Raw genomic sequence first — 18,981 nt, forward strand, 5'->3', positions numbered from 1 at the left:
TTCTGCAAGCGGAAACACAATCACAGTTAGTGTATCAGTGTTGTGCTAGCATTAATATTTAGGAAATGGCCAGTACAGTAAAAATTAGGGTTGCATACCAACCCTTCGAGTCTGAATCAGTAAAGATATATATAACCATCACATCAATTAGCACAGACTATCTAGTATTTGAAGTGCAAGAAACAGGAAAAGATGTATTAGGAGTACACTGACAGAAACCTGTGAGTATGCACTGGTATCCAAATCCTAAGTAAAACCAGTGAGAAGACACAGATTTTTCCCTTTTCAGCTTAATACTGGGCACAGGAAATTTCAGCTTAAGTTTGACTTCTATTCAGGCAAAAATTAAAACATACATTCTTTCTAGATCCCAGTCTGGCAAAACCAAAATAAACCACAACCTACAGCCCCAAACCCCTGTTTCACACAAGGATCTTGATATGGAATTTTCAGTTTTGTGATTTGAAATAAAAGGCAAGGAACACCTTCTACCAAAGTGTTGTTATTCTGCTGAAAAGCCTGTTTAGCACTACAGAAAGCCTTGACAAAATTCTGGATCTTCACCACTTGTAAATAGTGTAACTTACCGCTCTTTCTCCATTCTTCCTGGCTCTCAGGTGCTTGCAGGGCTGACGATGAGGCCGACTCTATGAGGATAAAAGAGACAGTTTTACTGAGACAGCCCATACATATGTTGCTGAAAGCTAAACTCTGCAACGTTTTTAATGCACTTTAAATACAGAGTTGAAGGAAAACTAAAAAATAAACTAGTACACAGCTAGGCACACAATTCAAAATCTCTAATCACCAAAGACCCAATAACAGGGCTACAAAGTGGCCAGAAGCAATCTTGTATTTTCTCTTCAATGCAAGCAAGCAGCTGCAAGTTATCATTGAACAAAAATATGCTGTGCCAGTGGAGGTTTACTAAAGATCAGAGATTTCATTTTAGGTTTGTATTAGAACATCAATTTGCTTACAGAGCAGTTGGCTCTGAAGTTCATTGGGAGAAGGCATGCTGATATTCATCATCAGGGAAGCCGCTAAGATGCTATAACAGTAATTCCTCACACTAATACTCGCGACATAATAAACCACACAGACATAACAAGCATTCAAACCCTGACTCACAGTTTGGAAAGTTTTATATTCATTTGATACTTAAGAAGATTCTAAAACAGAGATTCCCCCATGCAGGCTATGATCCGCTGAGCAGAGCTGCACACTGCAGCCCGTCCGGGATCTGGAGAAGCAGTACTGTTGGGAGGCTGCAACGCGATGCTCGCTCCATCCCCAGGGACACGTGTATCGATCAATACACAAAGCAGATGCCCACAGAGTGCTCATTTCCCTGCCTTTGATTAAAAGGCTGTAAATGATGGGTTTGGAAACTGGCTAGAAGGTTTAGTTAGGTCTGAGTGCTGGGCATGAGCTGCGAGGTCTGCAGTAGGACCTGCAATTCACACAGAAACCCTACCCAGGTGGTACCGCTCTCTGCAAAGGGACATGGGGTCAGAACATGTTCTCTCATCACATTTTGCTGTTCTCCACTGAAATTTTGCATCACAGATTTTGGGACAATTAAGTAATCCGAAAAAATGCATCCAGAAACTAGTGTTTTGCTTGAAGAAATCTCCTGTAGGAAGTAGCAGCGAAGCACCTGGCTTTAGAGACCTCTCCAATAGGAGTTTTATCAAGTCATTTGATTTCCCTACAGAAAACCATTTATTTTTACAGTCAGCATTTAAAAAAAAATAAAATTAATACTTAAGGGCTGGTCAACAACAGTTATTTCAACAAAGAGGTTAAGCAAATATCACAAGTGATAAGAATCTAACCAGTCACTTCCAGACTGCTGATAAGCCTTGCTTATGAGCACTTGCTAACAGCTCCTAACCAGGCAGCATCCCAAACACAGCATCTGAGGAACCTAAAAATTCATGGTCAAGCTGTGCTAACACTGTGTGTGTGGCATTATAGCTACTCTGTCTCTGGACCAAGTAATTTCTTCTCCATCCCCTACAAGAGCCTGAATTTCTCCCTGTACAGAAGCCAGAAAGTCAGTCAAGACCCTGCTGCTGTAATAATGGATCAGATAACCCCATGTCTCAGCCTTCCCCATTCGGAATTAATTGATTTGTGACTGTTAACAACTGCATTCAGATCTCCTAGGTACCAGGCTAACATCTGACCCTGATTTTTCCACATTACAAGCAGAGAGGACCCTGGGCAGACTGCCTCCAGCTCCCCTGGGTGAGAAGTCCAAGGCTTACACTAACCAGGGGCAGGCTAAGCACAGGCCAGTAATTGGGACTGGCCACAAGAGAAGCACTTACCTGTTTTGCTCTGCTCCTTTCTTTGTGCATCCAGCTCATCTGTCAACCTTTGGATCTCTTCCTGGGCTGTCATCAGCCTCTGTGTGGCCTCATCCAGATCTCGTTCAACTCTTGCATGTGCTGCTTGTTCCCTCTCCAGCTCTTCCCTGTAGAACTGAAACACAAGAGCTAATGCTCCAATGGAAAAGATACAACCCTCCCAGTGATGTAACCAAGGCAGGTCCCTCCTCCACACTACTCCTGGCCTGCCAGGACAAAGGTGGCAACACAAACAGAAAGCAGGTGAGGTCAGGGAAGCCACTGCAGAGGCAGAAGGCAGACACGCAGTGGATAACCCTCTTCACCATAGACACATGCCATAGAGCAGGTGGTGAACAGCACGCTGTGGCTATTTCCCGACACAAGGCTCTGTTTTTCCCTCCTTGTGACAATGCCATTAATTACGATGCATTTTCAAACACATAATACACAAGGTTTTCCAAGCAGAGGGCTCCACCACACCCCGTGAGAGTCTGCTCCAAGGACAAGTCAATTCTGCATGTCCCTCCCCCAGCCGTTGTGAGAGCTACCCTCAAGCCAATCTGGCACCTCCGATCCTAGAGGGAAGGAGAAAGACCTGCTCCTGCTGTCCTGGGATTCTGCAGAAAAGTCACTTTAGTTGATATAAAAAGAGCTATTTCTCACTCCCTTGGACTTTGGTCCGCTCATCTCCAATGCCATTTCTTTGACATACCATTAAAGGCAGGTGAGTGCTTCCAAGCCAGCCCTGACCAAAGCTGGTGAGACATTAACCCTGGCTCTCAGCAGAAGTGATTAACCCATGTGCAGCACCAGGCTGATGTGGTTGCACAGCCTGAAGTTCAGAGCCCACTTGCATCCCATCAGCTAAAACCAATTAAAAAAAACCCTCACAGCATGCTTAAGAGCAGACCCACAGCTTGAAATCTCAACTATGGGCCTTTTCATCAGCAAGAAAACGTGCAAAACTGTTACCTTATGCATTGCCTCTCCAGTAAGCTGCATGGATTCGTGATGTTGTTGAAGTTCATCTTCTGTCTGCTGAGTGTGATCAAAATCATCCTTGCACAGAAAAGAGATTTTAATAAATTAATATGACTAGAAAGCATGCTACCATGTATCACTCAACACCAGTGTGTAGGATTTTCAGTTTTAACATAACTTTATTAGAAGGGGTTTTGTAATCACACCTTATATTTGAAGAGGATGTTTAAAGCACAGTTTCCCAAATCCTTGTGAAAACCCCTCAAGTTGTCTCAGCTAGTACTGGGAACTCTGTGGGTTCACTGTTTTCTCTTACAACCTGTGATCTCCTTGGCATCTTCCTCTTTGAGCCTGTGGGCTCAGCTTTGCCCAAAGAAATGTGTTGGGGCCAAGTATGCTTGACTCACTTTATCAGAGTAATGCTGGGTTACTTCCTCACGTTCCTCTCTTTTGAACCACTTGCCGAGTTAACAGATTCCTGCTTCCCTGCAGCCTGCACAACTGAACCAGCATCAAGGATTTGCTAACACTCAGGAGGTTGGTTGCAATTAATATTTTGCACCTTGGCTCTAGAGAGGTGAGCACGTTTGCACATGCCATGCCTTCCACCAGCACTCGGAAAGCATTTCCCCACATATGTATTAGTGACTACCACACAAAGACACATGTTTGTACCCTGGCTTTTTGCATTAGTGGGGATGCATCAAAAAAATCAATTATGCCTGAGCAGTCTAGCGAAAAGCTGCATTCATTTCTGTAACAGTCAGGAACGTGTCTGGACCTTCAGTCTAAGAGTAAAAAAAAGTACGTAACAGGTCATTTGAGAATAAGAAAGGCTACATCTTCCAGTAAACAGAGTAACAAGAGCAATTAACCTATTAACCTCTAACACTGCTGTGACTCTAATGATTGTGTAAAACAAGTATGATGCTACCCCAAACAATGGAGTGCTTAATCAACAGTTTCTAGTTCACAAGCATGGATAGCAATGACATCATCTGGGGAAGATAAACAGTCTGCTTTAGAGAAAATGTTTTCCTGAAAAATAGAGGTCCAACATAGCTTTCTTTCACCTGGCTTTAAAGACACAGACAAGGTATCCAATATAAGGACTGCAGAGAAGTTGTGTTTGATTAGAAACAAGGAGCATTATACTTATAATGTGTTTAGATCATGCAAAAATATATTTTCCTTTAATAAGTCTTATTCCTCTAAACAGCTGCATGAAAAGTGGGTAAAAGTCAGGTATTTACAGGGCTGTCTACCTACTAGGGGATCCTGGCACCATGCACCAGGAGGAATTCAAGTAAAATCCACACTGCCCTTCATGCATAGACAGCCTATATTGTTTCCAAATAGAAGATTTTGCCTTGGTTCTGTCCTTCACTGAGACCAGCTGGAGCAACACTCTCTGTCTTCACCCAGTAGTCCAGACCAGTTACAGAAACATGTTCATTAGATCATGAGAAAGAATGGACCCGAGAGGAGACTGCTAGGAGAAGCTGCCAGTGCAAACGCTGGAGCTTCATGAAGTCTGCAGCCAGGTGGAGAGGGCGTTCAGCCACAGGGTGCATGAAGAAATAAAAAACAACAAGAGCAGAAGAAGGCAGAAGCCCTAACCCTTATTTGGAGTTTTGCTCCCTGCCTGCTTGCTCCCCTGGCTCCAGCAATCTGCCTTTCTTCCCTGCTTGGTAGCTCAGCTCCAACGCAGGGTGGCCAGTCATTCCCTCTGGGAGACAAAAATTCAAGTTAAATTCATCTGAAGTGATCCATGGGAGAAACTTGCACTTTAACCTTCCTGACCAAGTGCTTTAGCGACAGCCTGTGAGGCAGAGGTTCCTTCCCATCAGCTGCATCCTCAGAAGGACGAGTTTTGTGCAGGAAGGTTGGATTCAACACCAGACTTGCAGACATCTGTGACCTTCCTTTGCCCTGGCCCTGCTTTCCTTACTTGGCTCTGGAAGAAGAGCAAATCCAATCACATCTGGGAAATGCTTAGTAGCAGATGTGGTTAACTGGCATTTCATTGGAAGGTTACAGCTCTGCTTCCTCTTTAACTACAGCGAGGTTTCTATCACAGTGCTTCATAGGGAAAACGGTGTGTTTGCAGCAAAAAAAAAAAAAGTATCAAGTGACGGGCATCCACTGTAGATTATTTGATTTGCAGAGAGGTGTTTTCTATCCAAGAGTGGGAGGCAGCGCATCAGGGAAGCTCCTCGGCCTCACTGCAAACAAGATTCTTTCATTCTAAGATGGATAGTTACATCTAAGATATACCACGGATGCATCCTGAATGACACCCAACCCTAGAGTAGTTAGTAGGAGTAGCTCTCCAGCCAGAAAGGGATGCTCTTGAGGTCACTAAAATCTCAAGTGGCACAGAAAAGGCAGATAAAAGGGCAATTGTTCACTGCCTTTTCATACGAGAGCTGGAGAGCACTGAACGAAGCCCGGAGATGGTAGATTGAAACAAAGGAGCTTCCTGTGACAGTAGCTGAACTGTGAAAGTCCTCGCTACAAATCGTTGAGGATATTAAGAAAACTGCACAGGTTTAACAAGCAACCAAATTCATGGAAGATAAAAATTAATCAAGGACTACTGGACACAATAATAGCACCTCTGGTTCAGACACCACATACCACTGGAGGCAAGGAGAGCATTTGTGATGCACTGTCGTGACGTATTTGCCCTCTTATGACGTTGCCTTTTGAGATTTTGCATTTGGCTTCTGGTCAGATGGTGCAACACAGCCCAAACCAAGCTGAGCTTTGCAGCAGGGCTTCCAAGTGTCCCATCCTCAACAAGCTTACTCAAAAAAGGCCAAGAAGCTCTAACTTGGAGGCCACCCAACCCAGCCAGTCCCCTCTGGCCCCAAGAGGGCTTTCCTGTGAACAGCTACAAGAGCCAGCAGCTCCTGGGCTGCCATTCTGTGAAACAGCCATACTCAGTAGCAGGTGGACATTGGAGGCCTTGGTGGGAGGGAGATCTCCCCAGCTGAGGCGATCGGCCACAAACTGTCTCTCTAACATGGAGTAGCTGCTGTTCCTCCACCATTTGTCAAAATTCCTCACCTCGGAAAGCAAAAAATCAGGACACGGATGGTCCTCTCTAACCTGCCAATCATCAAGTCGTGGTGACATTTATTTACTGAACTCAGTGTGTAAGCAGAGGTTTGCTTAACTTCCATCCTCAAGCTCAGCAGCTGGAAGGGAAGAGTTTTAACCTCACTTTAAGTATAGGGAAAGGTGTTGTGTTTTTTTTTTAAATTCACGATTTTCATGGGAACTTAGTCATCTGAAATTAAATACTGGATCACCAGGAAATCTAGATTAGTAGAAAGTCATTATTACGCAATGAAGATCCTCAGACCAACTATATCACAAATTCTTCAACATTTTGTCTGTTAAAATGAATCCTATTCACTATCCCTGTGCAAGATGTGGGAGCAGATCAAGTGTAAACATGCAAGTGTGAAAACTAACAAAGAAATCAACATCAGTATTAAGAATCCACAGTGTCCTCATAGACAGGCGAAGTATTTTTACTTTAAAAATCTCCAAGACATCCTTTTCCCCAGCACACTTTCAGCCAGCCTGAGCAGCTAAAGCAGGAGGTACCTGAAGCTGTGCCACATGCAGCCTGTCTGCGTAGCTGTGTGAATTCAACTTCTGATCTGTGATCTCCAGTTTCTCCAGCAGCGTTGTTCTTTCTACCAGTAAATAAGCAATCTGTTCACTGGCATTACTGTGAGCTATTTCGGACAAGCCTTCCTGTTCCAGCATCTCCTCGATCTCCTTCAGCTGGGCTTCTGCAAGACAAGGCTTGCTGTGAGCAAAAGAGCAAAAAAAGCATGGTTTCCTGCAGATCTGAGGTCCCAGCTCCTCCAAACACTCCCCACTGCAACAGCCCCCATTTCTCCCGGAGCCCAACAGCTCCTAAAGTCTCTTCTCCCATCTCCCTTGTTGCCTCCTGCCCCCTGTTCTTACCTGTTGTCTCAGCCCTATTCCCTCCGTCCTGATGTTTCTGATCTGTCCCAACATTTCTGCTCACAGCCACCACCCTGCCTGCCGAGCAGGTGAGAGGACCTGCTGCATCTAGACTGAGTTCTCCTGCCTTGTCTTCAGCGCGGGATTTATTACAACCATTTTCTTCCACCCGGCAGCTAAGTCTCACCAACCTGGTTATCCTCAATCCTTTTGACCCTTAATACAGCCTGGTGGCAACTAAACAACAAATTAAATGGGCATTGAGAGAAACCAAACAGATGGATGTGCAACCACATAAACATTTTCTTTGGAAAAAGAGACACAGAATATCATAGCACTCATATAAGCAGAACATTACTATTTTCCTAAGGGCTGTTTGGTAGGGAGGTAGATCTGTATATCTTTACTTTTTCGTTGTGCAGAACTCAGAGGGTTCAAAGGGACTCAGAGTACTTCTTAAAACACAACCTTAGAAATCACTCCCTCATTCCTCCAAAACCAGCCATAAGCCCAGGCTAAGGACTGCCTCTGGTAACACAGACCTGTTGTATGAAGGTCTCCTGTAGGATTAAAGGAACAAAAAAAAAAAATCCTTTTAAATTTAACTGCCCATTCTTCACCATTTATCCCAAAATTATAGCTAGGGAGACTGTGCACTGGGAAGAACTTCAAGATTCAATGACCTCCAAGGCAAATACATGACATTTGCAAGAGAAGTTGGTTTATGGCTAGGACCATTGTGTTTGTGCAACAAACAGTTATTAAAAAGAGCCCCTCATTTGCATGGTTAGAAATTTATCTGCCAGGAGAAAATGAGGAAACTTTGGTCTCCTGCGTGGTTGGGGCAGCAACTCCTGCACTGGACACCATAGCTTATTAAGCTCAGGAAGGATTTTTCAAAACCTCCCTACATAATTCATATTAAAAAGAAAACTAACAATCCCTGCTGCCAATTTCTAGACCAAACCAGATTATAAAGGTTTCCAAGTGCTGTAGCATGGGAACTGTGGGGAGCTGTGGGTATTGTACAGAAGCAGGAGGGACATTCACACTCTTTCACTGCTTAGGAATACAGTTAGATGTCTGAAGTTAAGCAGTGCAAATATTCCTTATATTCTTACACAGGATACATACTCAGCTCTGAACAAGTCTGTTCCTCACTTCCATACACTGGATTTAACAGAGGACCCAGTGCAATCACATCCTAAGGCTCAAATCAATCACATGTTTCCACTCTGCATTTTGCAGCCAGCTCTGTCCAGCCCTATGGATGGAAAACACCCTGCGGTTTCCCATTCGCCTTCCCCTGTGGTTATAAATTACAGCTCGTTCAATGAAGAGGTCAAACGTGGCTGGTTTGCATCCTTCCCGCATGAAATGGAGCAAAGTATTGCATTTTGCACTTTAAAAATAGCTGGTCACTTGCTCCATATGCATTATGAGGAGCCTACAGCTCATATTAAACTGAACCCTCTCCCTTGCCTTCAACCAGCCTTGCAGTTTCCTCCCATGGTTTTGCCACATCCCATCTAAAATAGGCTGAAAGCTGCTCTGCTTTATAGCCAGAAACAGGACAAGCATGTCTGAACTCATAGGGCTGGCTCCTGCACAGACAGTTTCACTTGCAAATGTTTCCCTCACAGCCAACCTGCAAAACATTATTAAGCAGTATAGCTTGTGGTAACAGGACCTAGAAACTTTCCACAGGCTGAAGAAGAAAAAATATTTGTGAGGATGAAGGGATTCTGCCATACACAGCACCGATTACCTGCTTGTAAAAGCCCACTAATTCCTTAGAAATATCTCAAACACCTTCCCTCTACCACATCCAAGATGTCCCACTTGAGAAAGCAAACACCTCATAGAAGCAACGTTATACCAATGCACTGATGTGTTCCCGCTTGCAGTTATCTCCTGCACCTCCTCTGCACTCGCTTCGAGTTTTACATTTGCAAAGGTTCTCACCCCAGGAAGTTTCTCAGAAATAAGCAATTCACCAGTATCCTCACACCCACCACAGAAGTTGCATCCTCTCATCCATGCTGGGTACGTTTAAGCAGTACAGCCATTACAATAACCGAGCTCAGGCCATGACTATTTGTTCTTTTTGTCTCACTTTTTAAAGAAACCCAGGCAAGCCCCCAACAGCATTGTGGTTTACTGCCATTACCAAAAGCCTTTCTGAAAAACAAATGTAATGCAGCCCATGAGTTATTGATCTGCCCTCCAAAAACACTGAGGCATATTTGACAAGAATCATTGGAAACAGATTACGAACTGCCTCGAGGAAAGGAAAAATTTCACTCTGGGCAGAGGTACCAAATGAGGTAAAGCTCAGATCAATAGCCCAACATAAAACCAGCAGCATCTGCTCTCTGCAGTAACCCTTCGAGCTCTTTCCAGGCAAGAAGTAAACATGTAAACAGAAACTTACTTTTTATCATCAGAAACAGCTTTTAACAGATCAAATTGCTCCCAGCGATCCTCAGACCAAGCAGAGCTTCTGATCCATTTGGCTGCTTTTGAAAAAGGGTGTGCGCTCAATCCTGAGAGCCCACTCGAGTGATCTCCCGCATTTCCCCGAGCCTTTGCCCCTTCCCTTCCCAATCTCTCAGCTCCCCAAAGCCAGGATTCCCAACTGTCACTACAAGCCAGATCAGGACAGATCCCATCCACCCGCACCTCACCATCCGCAGGCCAGGCCCCTCCTTTGTACCACAGCCTTGAACCAGCCTCTGTCTTTAACTGCCCTTTCCCATCTGAACTTGTTATCGTCCTCAGCCCCCCAAAAGCTCCCTACCACCATCCTCTCTTCTTGCCCTGCCCACATTTTTGTTCAGCAATCCCAGCAGACTGGGGTATGCCTTTCCACAAAACCCTTCTCCAGTCCTGTTTCCAGCATGATCTGCAGTATCAACGTGGCCCTGCTAAAGACAGCCAGCTGCCCTGCAAAAATGAGGGGCAGCAAGACCCAGAGGACAATCAACTTGTGGTTTAAGACCTCCTTCAGCCTGCCCTGCTCCTACAGGAGGCATCTCTACGCTGGTGTGTACACACTCTGATGAAAAGCAGAGGCCCAGGGAACAGACACAGCAACGCAGCACTGAACCCTGCAGCAGAGCCACGTTAAAGACCCAGAGATGGCAAAGGCCCGACAGAAGTCTTTGAGAAAGTGCAGCAGCTGAAGTACAAGCATAGCCATACACTCTGTGCCAGAGATGGGCAGTGGCATTGCTTGTTTTTTTGTGTGAACAGGCTGACCTGTGAAGCAAAAGGTCAGTCCCTCAAGAAAACTATCTTACAAGCATCCCAGAACACATCAGGGGTGGCATCCCTCCCTGCAGAGGACAGCCTGGTGGAAGGCAGGGCTTCACCCGCTGCCCAGATCACTAAATTATCAATGCATACCGCAGGACCGCAGCTAATGCCATCGGTATGGCAACTGCAAGTCTTCAAAACCAAAGTCTGACAGTAATATCCCAAAACAAACTCCTCCACAAAGCTGCACAGAAACACTGTACGACACCAAAGCACCGCTGAACCACAAAAACCCCTCGGGGGTGGCAGCCTAGTAACAACTTGATTACATACAGCCACCCACCATGGACAGGATACACTGAGATCCACGGACATGGATCTGTTGCCATTTAAGCGTTAATCATTGCTCAATAGCCACAAGAGTCCCTAAAAAAATGGAAAAAGTCCAAAGAAGCAGAGCCGCTGCCAGGAAATAAATGCAAAACCAGCTTTCGGGATGTTTTTGTCATTCGTCTGCCACCTTGTGGGGAAGATACAAGACCCAGTAATAAAGTTTTCTGCCACAGTGATGCTCCCGAAGGCTCATGAGTAGTTTAAACCCTGGCATGTCAGCATTTTCAACACTAAATGATGGCTTTACATGCCCTGAGGAAACAGACTTTCAGGCAGTGCTTAAGCACACCCATCTTTGAAAAGTAACCCCACCAGATGAAACCCTGAAGCCCACGGGCTGGTCACAGCTGAGCAGAGACTCAAAACTGCAATCAATCACCCAAAACTCCTGTATCTGCTGCCCCAAATAAAGTATGCATAACAGAAAAAAAACTGTTAAAGGTGTGCTAGCACTCCCAGTTTTACCTTAGACCCAGGATAATATGCACCATGAGAGGAGGACTTAATGATAAGAGTGTGCTATTAGCAGCACTCAAAACACAACAGAAGACTAGGAAGAAAATCAAGAACTAACCCCAGCAAAATATATTTGCTTTTACTGGAAGCAACCTCAGGGTTTGAGAGGAAAGCAAATTATTTGAAGTGAAATGTAAGTGAAATAATTTGTTTTAAAAAAACCCAAACTATACTAAAATAACCACACATGGCAAATTTTGAATCACTGTCACAAACATACCACTGTCCTTCAGAATTGTTTTAAAAAATGTGGATTTTGACTAAACCAAAGCCAACGGCAAATTCCCTGGCATCAGCCAGAACACAGTTCAACATTCCGTTACCTGAGGAGTCTCTAATTTAGAGTTGGAAAACAAACAGCACCATCAATTCTGTTCTTCAACCAGCCTCTGGAAGACGCTTAGTGCAACAACGGAGCCACACGAAGCAAGAAACCGCCCAATCCACTGAACAAATGCAGTAAAAGCAGACAAGACCCTTCAAGGCAATTACAAATCAGTTGTAATATTTCATTAACGCTTCTGCCAACCTCCCAAACCTTACCACACACGCTGCTCTAACAGAACTCACTGAGAAACGCCGCTCTGCTTTCAAAAAAGCTTTCAGCAGCTCTGCTAAAGACCTGGATGCCGCTACCTGTCAAGGCATCTCTGTTTCGGAGGGAAAGGATTACCCTGCTGCAGCTGCAGCCGCGTCAGCTCAAGCCTGAGATGTTCGTTTTCTTTTTCATATTCAGTGGTGATGGCATCCCGTTCCTCCGACAGGTGACGGACGTGACCCACATAGCTTTCCACCTAGAAATAAAGAAAACATCACAATCCCGGAGTGTGTTTGCAAGGCCTCGCCAGCAAGTTGTTGGCGCAAATAGCTCTCCATCCCCCTGGATTTGCAGGACACCATGTCTTCATGGCATCTGGGGATGTTAAGGAGTGATGGAAAGGTGAGGGGGGTGGGAGGGGGCGGTGGTAGGAATGCAGGGGCTCTGAGCCTGGCTCGGTGGGAGATGCTGGGCTCGCTGGGTGCTCCCAGCACCCCAGTGTGCGGAGCTGGGCCGCATGCTGCCAGGCATCGAGGAAAGTGGCCAGCAGCTGCGAACACCCGTTAACCTGCTGCTGCAAAAGGAGGGGAAAGGCCCCAAAAGCCCGGGGCTACAGACCCAAGGGCTAACGGTGACCCCTTACGTCTCTCATCTCCTGGGCCCGCCGCCGCTCCAGCTCGCCCAGCCGCGCTTCGGCCCGCCACAGCAGCCGCCAGGCCAGGCCCAGCTGCTCCTCGGCCGGGGCGGCAGGGTCGGCGCCCTCGGCCCGCAGCCAGCACCGCACGGCCTCTGCCGGCACCGGGCCCTCGGCCTGCGGGGGCAGCCAGAGAAGCGGGGAGCGGCGGCCCGGCGGCCCCGGGCACCCCCCGTCCCCCCGCGGGGCCGCGGACGGCTCCATGCGGCGCGGGCCCGGGCCCCGCTGCCGGCGCCATGGCAACGGCGCGCGCCGCCTCGCTGCCACACGCGCCCCCTGGCGGCGCGGCGGGAGCACCCAGCGCCCCCTCGGGGACACCGCCGGGGGGGGGCAGCCATCACCCCCCGGGACACAGCGATACCAGGCGAGGGGGGGCAGCCAGCGCCTCTCCGGGACACGTGGACACCGGGCCGGGGCAGCCAGCGCCCCTCCGGGACACCACACCGGGACAGGAGCAGGAGGGATAAATGCGTGTCCCCCCAGGCCACGAAACCGGTGGCATTTAGGGCTTCCCTGCCCCCACCCACACCTCAACCTTCAGGCCAGTGCCTCAGGCCCACGGCACAAGCCCAGGCCCTACCGAACACTGTGCCAGTGCCAAGAGCCAGCAAAAAGGGGCTGACGGGTTTTCCCAATTTCCTTCCAAACGCCATGGGAAGCTGTGGGAGATGTAGGGCTTCCCCAGAAGCAACCAAGCCGGAGAAAGTAAAGGAGGCTTTGTCCTGCAGAGCTGCCCGAACAGGTGAAAGCACTGTGCCAGGGGATGGTCCAGAAAGGAAGAGATGAGGGACACGGCAGTGTGCAGCGAGGACCTTCGGCTGAGTGGTGGTTGGGATCCTTGGAAAGCGGCATACCGATGGTGCTGGGCCTGCAGGAGCTACTTCCCACTTATGGTACCACAACAGCATCCCTGAAGGAAAAGGGCTGGTGCCCTGACTCGGCCAGCGCTGGAGGTGTTGGGATGGGAGCTCTCAAGGTCTCGGTTCAACCTCCGGCACGGAACAGGACTGTCACTGACACCGGATCGGGATAGCTGCGGCTTAGACTGAGCTTTGGAAGTCTCTCCAACCTGGACTTCACACCCACCCTGAAGAAGGAGGGGCAGATGTTACACAGGGAAGCCCAGAGCCATGCTCCCGAGAGGAGCGCTGCAGCCCTTTGAGGCACCTGCAGGGCCCAAGACAGGCAATGCCCAAGTCTTCCCCATGAAACGTTTAAATTATTTCTCTCCTGCACAGACACCTTACAGAGAAAGTCCAGAATACTCCAAAGAGAGCCTTCATTGCACTTCTCCCTCCCCTCGTCCCAACACTCCTGTTCCATTTACACAAGTTTTTATATTCCCGTCTTTGCCAGCCCACTCCACAAACTCCAGCTCACTCCACAGACTCCAAAGACTACGGAAGCCCCTACATCAGCAGGGCTCAACGTTCACACCAGTCACATACTGGGAGATGAAGACAGGCAGCTCTTGGAGCTCACGAGCGCATACAACACACATGCAGGCTGTTCCATCATCTCCTTCCCTATCTGCATGTCTCCAACAGGTGCTTCCCACATCTACAGACAGTCTGTGCTGCGGTTCTCTCTCCACCTTCTGCAAATATCAGTCCTGGCCACGTAGAAGTTGTTAGTTCCTTCTCCCAGCTCAGTTACTAGCTGGATCTCTGCGCTCCTGACTAATCCGGACCGTTTCTCCCATCACTAAGCACCTTCCCTGCATATCGGCAGTCCTTTAGCATTCAGTGCTCCCTCCTAATCCACTGAGCCCAACCTCACACTCTTTTCTTGCTCTTCTGCCTTCCTTTTTCCCAGTTTTATGAGCACACCTGATTTTCAGGTGATCAGTGGCATTACAAAAGCACTGCGGCCTTCCTGAATGCTCAGTGGCTTTAAATACGAGCACAGTCCCACCCCTGGAGAGGCATCAAGCACAAGAATAGCATTCTTGTGCATCACCATCTTTCTTTACAGACTTCCAGTGAATTTATTTCAAGGAAAACATGTAAACAGGCACACAACAGACAGCAGTAGAGCTGCAGTTAAGGTTTTACACATTGCACACATTTGCACATGGCACGCATTTACACGTTGCATGCTGCGCTTCTTGCAAGCATGAGGAATGTATGCTTAGAAGTTGGTAATCATATAGAAGCAGGATTTAGAGAAAACCAGGAATGTCCCAGCTCTAACTCCACCCAAACAGCCAAGAGACAGTTCTCCCAAGGCTGATCACCGCTAGTCCATCCACCTTCACCTCCACCCCCACTGCCTACTCCTTTTTTCCAACTTCTTGTCCTCAAGCCACGCACTTGTGCTCTGTGCCACATGTCTGCTTGCCTTTATACTCTCCCCAGCCATCTACCAACACTCCAGATGGAAGGAAAACTTTGGCGGAACAGCTGCTTTAGGGACACTGCCACAGTACCTATTTCTTGAACTGTTTCTGAGCAAAGTTCTTGACACGTAGGTCCACTGGATCTCTCCCTGAGCAACGGACGCTCTCCAAAGTTGTTACCACCTCATTCTCCTTCGTCTTTAGCCACACTTGTTTCACCATCCACTTTCAATACCAGACGATTGCCAGCTCTGTTGTTCCACTCCAATCATAAAACCAGAATGTCTTATTTTCGGCAAAGCACCATTCCATCCATCCAACACATCAAAAAGAAACTTTGAAGAGGCAGATTCAATAAAATCTTTTATATACAGACATATATACCATTTCTCCACCTCCTGGTTCTCCCAGCCCACGGGACAGAAATAAGGCAATATATCCTCTCCTCCTTTAGACACTAGAATAAATATCATCTTTTGAAATGTTTTCACCTGTGTGCATTTTTTTTTCAAAGCAAGCAACAATAACCTTTACCAAGTTGTAGAAAAGTTACACTGTTTTGGACGGCAGCCTTTCACACAGTGTTCCACTGAGGATTGTTTTATTTACCTGGGATAGAGAATTGCTCCAGTTCCACTCCCTCTCTAGCACAATTTCACTTGTTTCATTCAGAGCTGGTCCTCAGACTTTTTTCTCTATAAATGCAGTATGTTGGCCCTGAAGATAGCTCACTATCTTTTCCTCTATTTCCATGCCTTGTGCTATTTCCTCATCAGAAAGAGATAACGGAGTCTGTGAGTCTTTGGTTACAATAATAACAGAGGTTCTCCGCGACTCCAGGATATTTGCTACCACCACCTGGTGACGGTATTTCTCCAGAGCCTGCCGTGATTTATCAATTAAGATCAAGGGATCGGTCTCCAGTTTAAAGGAAATAACAAATGCCTCTGGGGCCCATTCTTTGACGAGAGGAGACAGCATTTTTGGCACCATCTTCATTGTGATCTACAATTGGGAAAGACAGTAGAGAAAAGTTTCAGTAAAAACATTATAATGGGTTTTAGTAAGAGATGGGGGGAGAGGGGGAAGGAAATTCCAGCTTCGCTTCATGTCATATTTACACTGGAAATGTTTCCAAGGCAGTATTTGGTTAGATCCCACCAAACAAGGTTAAAATCTCACTGGCATGCAGCGCACAACTAAATTAAATTATCAGTGTGGTATTAACAGTAAGCAGGGCATTCTTAAGTGATGAAGCAGGCCCACAGTAACTGCATAAACATTTTGTTATTTAAGAGCTAAAACCCACTCTGGGAATATAAACATAAGCAGAGGAAGACATAAAAAAAATAGAATTATATCTGCAGAGGTCCAAGTTTTCAGTTCTCCAAAATCCAGGCAGCCTACCAAATTTTAACCCTTCTTTCTCTCAATTCATTAAGGCACATGATGCATAAATATGCCAAAGCATGGCGAGGGGGGGAAAGTAGATGCCCTTGTTCTCCAGCTTCCTAACCTCTGGGTCCGTCACTGGGAATCAGGTTTTGCCTTATCTTCCCTACGCTAACAACAAAAAACTAAGCCCAGTGACTTGTTAGAAGCTAATTAAGTTAAATAAATTTGGTATTTGCTATATACGGAGCTCAGAAATCCACCTGCTCCCATAGGTGAAAGGCACCTGGGCACCAGGCACGTGCTACAGCTTTGGACTGTCATCGGCGCGAGCCGGGAGAAAGCAACACAAATACTCCAGCAGCCGTTCCTAAGAGCGCTTCAGCTACCTGTGACGCGCCATGTGCCCACCTCCGTGCTGTAAGCACAGCAGCTCCAAAGCAAAAGGCTAGGAAAATAGAAGGCAATCTCGCAGGCAGGCTATAAGCACATGCCATACCAGAAACCAAACTGTAATACTGCTGTTTCTCAAAGATAAAGCAGCGATGAACTCGGCTGCGTTCTCCTGTCTGCAGATAAGATGCTACACCACTCACTTTTGGTGCTTAAGTCTGCCAGTTACCCTCTTCATACCATTCTAAAAATAAATGTCAATCAAACTAGAGCAGGACCAATCCTGCCTCATCCTCTCATCCTTGCCCCTTGGTGCAAGAGAAGAATAAAACAATGCAATTCCACCGTTTCCACAGGATTCTGTCTCCGTCAAAATTCACCCTCCCATTCCCACTGCAAACTCCTGCTTTTTTGGCCAGCGAGCCATCGCTTTACAACCTTTCCCAGGTCTTATTCACAGTCAGACCCCTGGCAGCTGCGCCCCTGGCAGGATGCTGGGACAGGCAAGGCAGGGGGAGGGGGGGGCAGGCCTCACCTGCAGGGGCCCCTCGGAGGACTGGATCTTGTGCTCGGGCATCTCCGAGGCCGGGATGTAGAAATCCGACACGGCAGCAGCCAGGTAAAACATGACGCTGGAGCCTATGAGAAATACAACCACAGTCACCCACTGCTACTGGCGCCTTCCGACAGCCTGGCCCCCCCACCCCTGCGACGGAGCAGAGTCAGTGGGACTGCCAGTGTGCCCCAACACCAAGGAGGGGAGCCCAGGTCCCCCCCCGGGGAGACCCCCCACTGCCTACTGGCACTGTCCTGAGCAGGGCAGCGCTGACCCCCCACACCAGGGTCCCCTCAGACACACTGTCACCCACTGAGCCTCATGCAGACTGCCATGGCAGGGTGCTGCAGCCCCCACAGGCCCCCTGCGCCCCAGGGACACCACCCCCGGGCCCCCCTGTCCCCTCACACCAGTGACACCCACCTCTTGGGCCCCCTCATCCCCTCACACTGGGGGGGTGGGGGGTGGGGTACGACACACACACCCCCAGGCCCCCTCGTCCCCTCACACTGGGACACACACACACAGACCCCCAAGCCCCCCTCATCCCCTCACACTGGGGGAGGGAACACACACACATACAGAGACCCCCCGGGCCCCCTTGTCCCCTCACAGTGTGAGGGGGGAACACACACATACCCCCCCGGGCCTCCTCGTCCCCTCACACTGGGGGAGGGGACACACACACACACAGAGACCCCCCGGGCCCCCTTGTCCCCTCACACTGCGGGGGGAACACACACACAGACCCGCCTGGCCTCCTCGTCCCCTCACACTGGGGACACCCACCCACCTACCCCCGGGCCCCTCCTCTCACGCCGCGGACGGGACACAGACGCCCCCGGGGATCCTCGTCCCCTCACGTCGGGGGGACACAGCCCCCTCCACCGGGGACCCCCGTTCCTCCTCACACCGGGGACACCTATCCCCGCCCGAGGCCCCTTGTCCCCTCACAGCGGCGACACCCCCCCCACCTCCCCTCACACCGGGGCCACACACACGCCCCGGGGCCACTCGCCCCCTCCCGCCGGGGCCCTGCCCGTACCGAAGGGCGCCAGGGCGCGGGCGGCGGCTCGCAGCAGCGCCAGGTACTCGCCCAGCCCGGTGAACTCGATGGCGAGCAGCGCCCCCGCCTCGGTAGCGCGGCGGTAATCGCGGAGGGCGGGCAGCAAGGCGGGCAGGGCGGCGGGGTCAGCGGCCACGCCGGGCGGCGGCCCAGGGGTGAGGCGGAGGGCGTCGAGCAGGGCGGGCCCGGGCGGGGGCAGCGCCCTGGCCCAGGGGAAGGCGGAGCGGGCCCGGTGCAGGAAGCAGACGCCGTAACCGGCCCGTACCAGCCGCTCGGCCGAGGCGGCCCCGCGCCTCCCGCTGCTGAAGTTCTCCAGGAAGCGGACGGCGCGCGCCTCCAGCGGCACCTGCGTGCCGCCCGACGTCACCAGCGCCACGCGCCGCCCGCGCGCCGCCTGCCCCGCCGCCCAGGCCCGCACGCGCCCCTCCGCCGCCGCTGCCGCCGCTTCCTCCGCGCCCGCCGCCGCCGCCGCCGCCATGCCCGCCCCGCCCCGCCCCTTCCGCCGGAAGTGC

General features: G+C 49.2%; 2 protein-coding genes across 11 annotated transcripts in view; both read right to left on the reverse strand.

The window, feature by feature from the left end:
• CCDC30 (coiled-coil domain containing 30) overlaps positions 1-13,324 on the reverse strand; it is a 37,372-nt gene extending 24,048 nt beyond the window's left edge. For 8 of the 9 annotated variants that reach the window (XR_008731414.1, XM_027803318.2, XM_027803322.2 and 5 more), the window contains exons 1-6: positions 12,674-12,964; positions 12,166-12,286; positions 6,957-7,147; positions 3,330-3,416; positions 2,337-2,490; positions 588-647 (exon numbers count right to left, since the gene is read on the reverse strand). Coding sequence is in view for 8 of the 9 variants with exons in the window: in XM_027803318.2 (XP_027659119.2) it covers positions 588-647; positions 2,337-2,490; positions 3,330-3,416; positions 6,957-7,147; positions 12,166-12,286; positions 12,674-12,928 (868 nt within the window). In the remaining variant the exon portion in view is untranslated. Of the gene's footprint in view, positions 1-587; positions 648-2,336; positions 2,491-3,329; positions 3,417-6,956; positions 7,148-12,165; positions 12,287-12,673; positions 12,965-13,304 lie in introns of those variants that run through there. The other variant, XM_055705251.1, reaches the window with a different exon arrangement.
• Positions 13,325-15,412: 2,088 nt separating this feature from the next.
• On the reverse strand, positions 15,413-18,973 carry PPCS (phosphopantothenoylcysteine synthetase). Of its 2 annotated transcripts, none has more exons than XM_055705252.1 (3): positions 18,449-18,973; positions 17,383-17,486; positions 15,413-16,067 (listed from the first exon to the last, which is right to left on the reverse strand). In XM_055705252.1, exons 1-3 carry the CDS (start codon positions 18,945-18,947, stop codon positions 15,744-15,746), a joined length of 927 nt encoding a protein of 308 aa, XP_055561227.1. In that variant the 5' UTR covers positions 18,948-18,973; the 3' UTR covers positions 15,413-15,743. The 2 variants fall into 2 exon arrangements, with proteins under 2 accessions (XP_055561227.1, XP_055561228.1); XM_055705253.1 differs by having other exon boundaries at positions 18,735-18,868.
• Between the last annotated feature and the right edge of the window lie 8 nt (positions 18,974-18,981).

The sequence above is a fragment of the Falco cherrug genome, chromosome 3, assembly GCF_023634085.1.
Source record: "Falco cherrug isolate bFalChe1 chromosome 3, bFalChe1.pri, whole genome shotgun sequence".
Classification (NCBI taxonomy): domain Eukaryota; kingdom Metazoa; phylum Chordata; class Aves; order Falconiformes; family Falconidae; genus Falco; species Falco cherrug.